We start from the raw sequence: 11,395 nt of genomic DNA, 5'->3' as shown, positions 1-11,395 counted from the left end.
GCCTGCATGTCATCTTGGAGCAAGCGAAGGATGTTATGAGTGTATTGTTCAGAAATGAATGTTTCATTGTAAATAGGATTTGGAAGGTCTCATGTGTCTATGTGTATGGATGTGTTCAGCATTGTTCATGCCCATGTATATATGAGTAACTGTCTCCACGTGTTTGAGTTTGTATCTCTTGTGTCCACCTTCCCCAGTGCCTACGTGTGCATGCGCTGACTGGGAGGACTACGAGGTGGTAATTCGGGGCGGTGCCGCAGGGGGTGCTGTGAGCGGCCCACTGCGAGCCCGGCACTTCCGCTGCTGACGTCGGCAGGAGCTGTTATTGTTGAGGCGGCGGCGGCGGTAGCTCGAGTGCGCAGTTACCGCGGACACAGCATGGCGTACGCTTACCTCTTCAAGTACATCATCATCGGCGACACAGGTGAGCCCCCGAGCTTTGGGCCCGTACAACAGCCTCTTGGCCCCGTGGGACGTGTCGGTGCAGAGAGAGGGAGGCGAAGCTAGCACCAGGCCTCGGCCTGCGCCTCCAGCCCCAGCCGGCTGCCAGCTCACCTGCCCCCGCCCGCCCGCCTTGAACCAGCGTCAGGTGCGGGGAAGCGGCCTCACAGGACGCGAGGGGCCGGGGCGAACCATCCATCTTTGGTTCAGCGCCCGTTGCCGCTCCCGTTCCCCAGTGCGGAGACCACAAGTGCGGGGGCCTGTGTGTGAGAGCTGGGCCCAGGGACCTGAGCACTGGGCGAGGGAGAGAAGGATTGCTGCCCGGATCCCGTTCGCCGTGTCTGCCGGTTAAACCTGAACCGAGTCGTTCCTGGAAAAAGAAAAATACAAACTTCACCCAGGCCTTGGTCTGCGGTCTGGGCTGTAAGTTGAATGTTGCCCCAATCTGGCTGCTGGCCTGGACCGCTCTTTTTCGTTTTCGATTCGGTGGACGAGGCTTGGTCAAGCTGTACCGTGTGGTCCCCGGAATGGTGATACCGGGGGTACCATTAAAACCGGAGAGGGTTTAATTTTCCATTCATATAACTGTAACCACAGTCAGAGCCACTTGTGCTTTTGCCGTGAGCTGAATGTTGGAGGAGAGATTGATGCAATTTTAATATGTTGATTGATGCACAAACATTTCTATCAACGCATTCAACGAATATTTCCCTGCATCTGAGAACAGCCCTTTGTGGGTACCGTTTGGTGGATTGTGGGATCGCGATGGGAGGAAGAAAAAGATTTAAAACTAAACACAAGATAATCTGACAGATTGGAAGAGTTTGTTAAACGGCAAGCTCCTCCTCCTCCCCCCCCCCCCCATAAAAGCCGGTTGCAGGTGTTAACCCCGCCCCCCGCACACTAATCGACTACAATGATTGAGAGGGAAGATAGATTATGAAAGTAAACTAGCATGAAATATAAAAACAGATAGTAAGAGATCTACAGGTACATTAAAAGGAAATGAGTGGCTAAAGTAAATGTTTGTCCCTTGAAGGATGAGACTGGGGAATTAATGGAGAACATGGAAATGGCAGAGACGTTGAACAAATATTTTGTATCCGTCTTCACATAAGAACATAAAAAATAGGAGTAGGCCATGCAGCTTCTCGAGCCTGCTCCGCCATTTAATACGATCATGGCTGATCCGATCATGGACTCTAGTCTGCTTCCCTGCTCGTTCCCCATAACCCCTTAATCCCTTATCTGTTAAGAAACTGTCTTGTCTCGATTACATTTATTCAATGTCCTGGTTTCCACAGCTCTCTGAGGCAGTGAATTTCACAGATTTACAACCCTCTGTCACGGTAGAAGACATTAAAAACATCCCAATAGTGGATAATTAAGGAGCTATAGGGAGGGAGGAACTTAATACAATCACTATCTAATGAAGTAGTACTAGGTAAAATAATGGGACTAAAGGTGGATAAGTCCCCTGGACATCCTGGGATCTTAAAATAAGTGGCTGCAGAGATAGTGGATGCATTGGTTGTAATCTACCAAAATTCCCTCGATTCTGGGAAGGTCCCAGCAGATTGGAAAGCCGCACATGTAACACCCCTATTTAAAAAGGAGGCAGACAAAAAGCAGGAAACTACAGACCAGTTAGCCTAACATCTGTGGTTGGGAAAATGCTGGAGTCCATTATTAAAGAAGCAGTAGTGGGACATTTGGAACACCATGATTCAATCAAGCAGAGTCAGCATGGTCTTATGAAAGGGAAATCATGTTTGGCAAATTTGCTGGAGTTCTTTGAGGATGTAACGAGCAGAGTGGATAAGGGGGAACCTGTGGATGTGGTGTGTTTGGATTTCCAGATTAATGAGGTTACTACACAAGATAAAAGCTCACTGGGTTGGGGGTAATATATTAGCATGGATAGAGAATTGGCTAACTACCAGAAAAGAGTGTTGGAATAAATGGTTGGCGAACAGTGACCAGGGGAGTGCCACAGTGATCGGTGCTGGGTCCTCAACTATTTACAATCTATATTAATGACTTGGATGAAGGGACCGAGTGTAATGTAGCCAAGTTTGCTGCTGATACAAAGATTGGGTAGGAAAGCAAATTGTGAGGAGGACTCAAAATCTGCAGAGGGATATAGAGAGGTTAAGTGAGTGGGAAAAAATATGGCAGATGGAGTATAATGTGGGAAAATGTGAGGTTATCTACTTTGGCAGAAATAGAAAAGCAAATTATAATTGAAATGGAAAAAGATTGCAAAGTGCTGCAGTGCAGAGATCTGGGGGTCCTTGTACATGAAACACAAAAGGTTAGTATGTAGGTACAGCAAGTAATCAGGAAGGCAAATGGAATGTTGGCCTTCATTCCAAGAGGGATAGAGTATAAAAGCAGAGAAGTCCTGCTACAACTGTACAGGGTATATGTGAGGCCACACCTGCAGTACTGCGTTCAGTTTTGGTCTCTGTATTTAAGGAAGGATATACTTGCATTGGAGGCTGTTCAGAGAAGGTTCACTAGGTTGATTCTGGAGATGAGGGGGTTGACTTATGAAGGTAGGTTACACATTGGAGTTCAGAAGAATGAGAGGTGATCTTATTGAAACATATAAGATAATGAGGGGGCTCGAAAAGGTGGATGCAGAGAGGATGTTTCCACTCCTAGGGGAAACTGAAACTAGGGGACATAGTTTTAAATGGGCAGCCCCTTATTCTAAGACTAAGATGAGGAGAAATTTCTTCTCAGATGGTTGTAAATCTATGGAATTCTCTGCTCCAGAGAGCTGTAGAGGCTGGGTCATTGAATATATTTAAGGCAGAATAGACAGATTTTTGAGCGATACGGGGAGCGGGCAGGGAAGTGGAGCTGAACCAAGATCAGATCAGCCATGATATTGAATGGCGGAGCAGGCTCGAGGGGCCAAATGGCCTACTCCTCCTATTTCTTATGTTAAGTCAAAGACCAAAGTACATCACCTTTTGTAAACATCGGTGGCTTGATTTCAAATGTACAGCACAAATGCCACCTTACTAGAAAAATTTGGCAGGAGTAAAATGGGTCCCAAACCATTTCAATGCGAGAGCTATATTTTTCAGTGTCTGTATAATGGTTTATTTTTTTTATAAAAAGCAGCAAATTAGTGATTGCCATGGTGAATGATGCATAGTTTTTTATTTTACCTCTTCAATAAATCAGTGACCCTATTGTGCTCCTTAGACTCTTATCTTATGGTGACATCCATAGTTGTACTTGTGTATCCTTGTGATTATGTGCAATGGACTTCAAAGTTCAATGGCCCTCTTGAAACGCAAGTGTTTTTAGATTTTATATTTTGACCTGATGCGAGTACAGTGTCTGACACCTAATACCTTGTTTGCACTACTTCTGAAGTTGTATTGTATTGTCCTGCTGTGAAGTGGTTAGCAGTCCCTGTGGTACCAGGACAGCTCTCTGATTTGCTGTTGTTCATGTAAGCAGTTAATCAGGTATGATTTATATTTTCTTGTGCAAATGCAGCCAATAGGCATCTTTATTTTTGAACTGTGTACTAATGGTTACAGACTACAAGGCAAAAAGATAACAAATGGAAGAAAACCTCATTATCATCCCATTATATATGATAGAATAATATTGTAAGGATGAAACAAGTACACGTTCACCAGAATGATACTGCGGTTGAAATGAGGTTGCATAGACTAGGTTTGTATTCCCTTCACTAAAGAAGATTAAGGGGTGATCTAATTGAGGTATTTCAGATGATTAAAGGATTTGATAAGGTAGATAGAGAATTCCTCTAGTGGGAGAGTCCAGAACAAGGGGGCATAACCAGTGTTCCCTTTAAGCTGCGCAGCACTATAGGGGTCCCGTGCAGCTGGCTTGCTGGCTTTTAAATAGAAAAACCGTGCATGCGCTGTATTTTGCATGGGCTGTGCTGCCAGTTAAAGGGACCACACGGACCCCCAAAAATTACAGTGAACATTGGTCGTAACCTTAATTAGAGCTACGCCATTCAGGGGGTGATGTCCAAAAGCATTACTTCACACAAAGGATAGTGGGATTCTGGAACTCCGCCCCCTAACCCCAGCTGTTGAAGCTAGGTTCTTTGAGGGGGGGGGGGGGGAAGGGAAGAAGGGAAGCAGACCATAAGCCAATTCAGGCCTTATTGGCAAGAAAATTTGGAAGTGGCACACCAAATCATAGAATTTCAATTAGGAGAGCTCTTGGGCATGTTTATTGGGACTGTGAAGGGTCAGTCCAACAAAAGTGGACGTGTCTGTGGGAGAGAGAAATTGAGGAATTTAGGTATGAGCTTTGGGGCAGGAACAGCTGTACCAAGGCAACACTTAAGGGAAGTTCCCCCCTTTCTTGGTACATTAATATGGAGGAGAGGGAATACAGGCCATTAAGCATTTTATTTCTAAGTACCTTGATGGATTAGTTAAAGCAGCTTGAGTTAGCTAATCTGAGAAGTGACTTTAGGGAAGATGAAACTCACAAAATTTAACTCTTAAAGATGATTTATCAAAGTTCCAAGACATCAATGAGTATTAGTCTACACTATTCCATTCTGCCAGTTATGCTCTATTTTAATTATGCCAGCAGCGGTGAACGTGTACTGTTTGATTTATGCCTATGTACTTATAATCTTCAGACTAGTTTGATCCATATGCTTGACCATTACATTTTCATAAATTATTTTGGTATTAACTACTTTTGATGGTCTAGTCTACTGAAATGTTCCAGTTATGCTGTTACAGCTTGGGAATTTGAGCTCCATGTAAAAGCATAAAGTATAATCATGGACATTTTCAGCAATCTGATATGAACAGCCTACCTTGAATGTTGGCATGAACGAGCTTGACCAGAAACTAGCTACTATTTAACCATGTGGCAATTTTCCTGTCTGTTTAATCCAACTAGCTAAATGTGTAATTAAAAATTATGGTTTTCTGAAAAACAAAATGATTGCAATCATAGTACAAATAAAAACATGTATTTGTTGCATAGGCAAATGAGCCAAATTGTTGCAGCAAAATTGCTGGTAAATTGCATTTGCAGAAACATAAATTTGAATAAGTAATCTGGGTGAGCAGTGTACTTGCTTAAGATCTAACTAATTTGGTGATTCACAACGAGACATAGTCTCAAGAAAGGAGTAATTGAATCTGCTATGTTTGCCACTGTTGAATGATAAGTGCAGACACAACACAAAGGCAGTTTCTCAAATTATTTCTGATTGTTCTATAAATTCAAAAAAAGTTATTGGCTTTAGAAATTGTAGCTTTAAGAATTTGATTGTCTTTGCTGTTTTTTCTTTTGTCAGTCTTGGCTCAGGGGTAGCAATCTTGCTTCCGATTCAGAAGATCGTGGGTTCCATCCCATTCCAGAGACTTGAGCACATGATCCAGCCTGACTCTTCAGTGCAGTACTGAAGGAGTGTTGTACTATTGGAGGTGCTGTCTTTTAGATGAGAGATTAAACCAAGGTCCCGTCTGCCCCTTCCGGTGGACATAAAAGATCCCATCGCACTATTTTGAAAAAGAGCAGGGGAGTTCTGTGTCCTGGCAAATATATTTTTCCCTCAACCAACATCACTAAAACAGATCATTTGGTCATTATCTCAACGCTCTTTGTGGGACCTTCCTATGCACAAATTAGTTGCGGCATTTCCCAGCATTACAACAGTAACTACATTTCAAAAGTACTTCATTGGCTGTACAATGCTTTGGGACATCCAGAAGTTGTGAAAGGTGCTATAAAAATGCAACATTTTGGTTTAACTAGGAAATTCTCCTAAAAGATGCAGGGATGTTGGTTTTTTTTCCCCCTTCAAAGCAGGGCCTAATTCAAAACTACCCGGTTTGAAACTTTTGGGAATGCATAAAAATAGAAGCTAGATCTGACCCCTCTTGCCCACATTATCAACAGCAACCAGAAAATCCTGTTGAGCTGCTTGAAGAATTAAAATCCTTGGGTGTATAACAAGTAGTATCTGACTCTGGGCAGGTAATGTCTAGTGAAGATTTACTGCTTTGCATTGTCTGCCTTCTGTTAGTTTGGTCTTGTGACATTTTGGAGCAATTTGTAAGCCAGTCTTGTTAAAATTAGGAATTGATGCCAGATCTGCTGAGACTGGAGATGTACAGAGTACAATAATTTAGTATTGGGTGGTATGCAACTGTCCTGGATAGCCTTGTTTATATTAGGTAAAGAGAGAAATCTTCAAATATTAGTTTTGATAGAATTATCACTGTGGCTCAATGGTCGCACTCTTGCCGCAAAGTCAAAAGGTTGTGGGTTCAAGTCCTACTCCAGAGATTTGAGCAATAAACCTCCAGGCCCAGATGAAATGTATCCCAGGCTGTTAAGAGAAGCAAAAGAGGAAATAGCAGAGGCTATCACCATTATTTTCAATCCTCTCTGGCTGCAGGTGTAGTACTGGAGGACTGCTAAAATTGTACCTTTGTTTAAAAAGGGATAGACCGAGTAATTATAGGCCAGTCAGCCTCACCTCGATGGCGGGAACAATCTGAGGGACAGGATAAATCTTCATTTAGAAAGATGTGGATTAATCAAGGACAGTCAGCATGGATTTGTTCAGGGAAGGTCATGTTTGACTCACTTGATCGAATTTTTTGAGGAGGGTCAATAAGGGTAGTTCATTTGATTTAGTGTATATGGATTTTGGCAAGGCTTTTGATAAGGTCCCACATGGCAGACTGGTCATGAAAGTAAAAGCCCATGGGATCTAAGGCAAAGTGGCAAGTTGGATCCAAAATTGGCTCAGGCAGAAACCAAAGGGTAATGGTTGATGGGTGTTTTTGTGACTGGAAGGCTGTGTCCAGTGTGGTTCTGTAGGGCTCAGTATTGGGTCCCTTGCTTTTTGTGGTATATAATCAATGATTGAATGTAGCGGGTATGATTAAGAAGTTTGCAGATGGTACAAACATTGACTGTGTTTGATGATCATTATCATCAAAGGCAGTCCCTCGAAACGAGGATGACTTGCTTCCACGACAAAAAAAAAGGATGAGTTCACAGGTGTTTCGAATGAAGGACCCGAACTACATCCTCAAAGGGTGGAAGATGCCTGTGCGTGGATTTTTTTTAACGTGTGGTGGCCGTTGCACACCAGCCACCACATGGGCTTGACAGAGCTAGGTCTTGGTCCAGTGGCAAGGATTACCCAAGACAACTGGAGACCTGCTCTGCTGCATGGACCTAGTGCGCACACATCGCAGTGTGGGCTGGCCTGTGCTGCCCCTGGCCCCGAACTCGCACCTCCCCTGGGCCCTGATCACATCCCTCCACAGCCTCTCATAGCTCCTTAGCCCCGATCTCGCTGCTCCTGCTGCATCTGCCTACGCTCCAATCACCGACCTGGACCTTGCTGACGTCACTTCACTGCCGTTGCCCTCCTGCACCAGCTTGCGCTGATGAAGAAGAAAGCTGAAAACTGCAGGAAGATATCATTCAACTGGTCATGTGGGCAGAACTGTGGCAAATGGAATTCAATCCAGAGAAGTGTGAGTTAATGCATTTGGGAAGGGCCAACAAGGCAGGGGAATATATATTAAATTGTAGCACATTGAGAAGTATAGAGGAACAAAGGGACCTTCAAGTGCATGTGCACAGATAGATGCCTAAAGGTAGCAGGCCGGGTAGATAAGGTGGTTTAGAAGGCATATGGAATACTTGCCTTTATTAGCCGAGGCATAGAATACAAGAGCAGGGAGGTTATGCTTGAATTGTATAGAACACTGGTTATGCCACAGCTAAAGTAGTGCGTGCAGTTCTGGTCATCGCATTACAGGAAAGATTTACCAAAATTCCCTGGATTCTGGGGAGGTCCCAGCAGATTGGGAAAACTGCAAATGTAACATAGAAACATAGAAAATAGGTGCAGGAGTAGGCCATTCGGCCCTTCTAGCCTGCACCGCCATTCAATGAGTTCATGGCTGAACATTCAACTTCAGTACCCCATTCCTGCTTTCTCGCCATAGCCGTTGATCCCCCTAATAGTAAGGACCTCATCTAACTCCTTTTTGAATATATTTAGTGAATTGGCCTCAACAACTTTCTGTGGTAGAGAATTCCACAGGTTCACCACTCTCTGGGTGAAGAAGTTCCTCCGCATCTCGGTCCTAAATGGCTTACCCCTTATCCTTAGACTGCGACCTCTGGTTCTGGACTTCCCCAACATTGGGAACATTCTTCCTGCATCTAACCTGTCTAACCCTGTCAGAATTTTAAATGTTTCCATGAGGTCCCCTCTCATTCTTCTGAACTCCAGTGAATACAAGCCCAGTTGATCCAGTCTTTCTTGATAGGTCAGTCCCGCCATCCCGGGAATCAGTTTGGTGAACCTTCGCTGCACTCCCTCAATAGCAAGAATGTCCTTCCTCAGGTTAGGAGACCAAAACTGTACACAATACTCCAGGTGTGGCCTCACCAATGCCCTGTACAACTGTAGCAACACCTCCCTGCCCCTGTACTCAAATCCCCTTGCTATGAAGGCCAACATGCCATTTGCTTTCTTAACCGCCTGCTGCACCTGCATGCCAACCTTCAATGACTGATGTACCATGACACCCAAGTCTCTTTGCACCTCCCCTTTTCCTAATCTGTCACCATTCAGATAATAGTCTGTCTCTGTTTTTACCACCAAAGTGGATAACCTCACATTTATCCACATTATACTTCATCTGCCATGCATTTGCCCACTCACCTAACCTATCCAAGTCGCTCTGCAGCCTCACAGCATCCTCCTCGCAGCTCACACTGCCACCCAACTTAGTGTCATCCGCAAATTTGGAGATACTACATTTAATCCCCTCATCTAAATCATTAATGTACAGTGTAAACAGCTGGGGCCCCAGCACAGAACCTTGCGGTACCCCACTAGTCACTGCCTGCCATTCTGAAAAGTACCCATTTACTCCTACTCTTTGCTTCCTGTCTGACAACCAGTTCTCAATCCATGTCAGTACACTACCCCCAATCCCATGTGCTCTAACTTTGCACATCAATCTCTTGTGTGGGACCTTGTCGAACGCCTTCTGAAAGTCCAAATATACCACATCAACTGGTTCTCCCTTATCCACTCTACTGGAAACATCCTCAAAAAATTCCAGAAGATTTGTCAAGCATGATTTCCCTTTTACAAATCCATGCTGACTTGGACCTATCATGTCACCTCTTTTTCCAAATGCACTGCTATGACATCCTTAATAATTGATTCCATCATTTTACCCACTACCGATGTCAGGCTGACCGGTCTATAATTCCCTGTTTTCTCTCTCCCTCCTTTTTTAAAAAGTGGGGTTACATTGGCTACCCTCCACTCCATAGGAACTAATCCAGAGTCAATGGAATGTTGGAAAATGACTGTCAACGCATCCACTATTTCCAAGGCCACCTCCTTAAGTACTCTGGGATGCAGTCCATCAGGCCCTGGGGATTTATCGGCCTTCAATCCCATCAATTTCCCCAACACAATTTCCCGGCTAATAAGGATTTCCCTCAGTTCCTCCTCCTTACTAGACCCCCCGACCCCTTTTATAACCGGAAGGTTGTTCGTGTCCTCCTTCGTGAATACCGAACCAAAGTACTTGTTCAATTGGTCCGCCATTTATTTGTTCCCTGTTATGACTTCCCCTGATTCTGACTGCAGGGGACCTACGTTTGTCTTTACTAACCTTTTTCTCTTTACATATCTATAGAAACTTTTGCAATCCGTCTTAATGTTCCCTGCAAGCTTCTTCTCATACTCCATTTTCCCTGCCCTAATCAAACCCTTTGTCCTCCTCTGCTGAGTTCTAAATTTCTCCCAGTCCCCAGGTTCGCTGCTATTTCTGGCCAATTTGTATGCCACTTCCTTGGCTTTAACACTATCCCTGATTTCCCTTGATAGCCACGGTTGAGCCACCTTCCCTTTTTTATTTTTATGCCAGACAGGAATGTACAATTGTTGTAGTTCATCCATGCGGTCTCTAAATGTCTGCCATTGCCCATCCACAGTCAACCCCTTAAGTATCATTCGCCAATCCATCCCAGCCAATTCACGCCTCATACCTTCAAAGTTAGCCTTCTTTAAGTTCTGGACCATGGTCTCTGAATTAACTGTTTCATTCTCCATCCCAATGCAGAATTCCACCATATTATGGTCACTCTTCCCCAAGGGGCCTCGCACAACGAGATTGCTAATTAATCCTCTCATTACACAACACCCAGTCTAAGATGGCCTCCCCCCTAGTTGGTTCCTCGACATATTGGTCTAAAAAACCATCCCTTATGCACTCCAGGAAATCCTCCTCCACCGTATTGCTTCCAGTTTGGTTAGCCCAATCTATGTGCATATTAAAGTCACCCATTATAACTGCTGCACCTTTATTGCACGCACCCCTAATTTCCTGTTTGATGCCCTCCCCAACATCACTACTACTGTTTGGAGGTCTGTACACAACTCCCACTAACGTTTTTTGCCCTTTGGTGTTCTGCAGCTCTACCCATATAGATTCCACATCATCCAAACTAATGTCCTTCCTAACTATTGCCTTAATCTCCTCCTTAACCAGCAATGCTACCCCACCTCCTTTTCCTTTTATTCTATCCTTCCTGAATGTTGAATACCCCTGGATATTGAGTTCCCAGCCCTGATCATCCTGGAGCCACGTCTCCGTAATCTCAATCACATCATATTTGTTAACATCTATTTGCACAGTTAATTCATCCACCTTATTGCGGATACTCCTTGCATTAAGACACAAAGCCTTTAGGCTTGTTTTTTTAACACCCTCTGTCCTTTTAGAATTTTGCTGTACAATGGCCCTTTTTGTTCTTTGCCTTGGGTTTCTCTGCCCTCCACTTTTCCTCATCTCCTTTCTGTCTTTTGTTTTTGCCTCCTTTTTGTTTCCCTCTATCTCCCTGCATTGGTTTCCCATCCCCCTGC

The 11,395-nt window shown here is 44.2% G+C and overlaps 1 protein-coding gene across 1 annotated transcript in view; it reads left to right on the top strand.

The window, feature by feature from the left end:
• The first annotated feature begins 288 nt into the window (after positions 1-288).
• The window catches only part of rab2a (RAB2A, member RAS oncogene family), a 121,760-nt gene continuing 110,653 nt past the window's right edge, over positions 289-11,395 (top strand). Inside the window, exon 1 of the mRNA XM_070891943.1 lies at positions 289-424. Within this exon, the coding sequence (XP_070748044.1) occupies positions 379-424 (46 nt within the window). The 5' untranslated portion in view covers positions 289-378. The remainder of the gene's footprint in view (positions 425-11,395) is intronic.

This window comes from Pristiophorus japonicus, chromosome 1 (genome assembly GCF_044704955.1).
Source record: "Pristiophorus japonicus isolate sPriJap1 chromosome 1, sPriJap1.hap1, whole genome shotgun sequence".
In the NCBI taxonomy this organism is placed as follows: domain Eukaryota; kingdom Metazoa; phylum Chordata; class Chondrichthyes; family Pristiophoridae; genus Pristiophorus; species Pristiophorus japonicus.
Note: the sequence above shows the minus strand (reverse complement) of the source record. Positions and strands in the feature narration are given on the sequence as shown.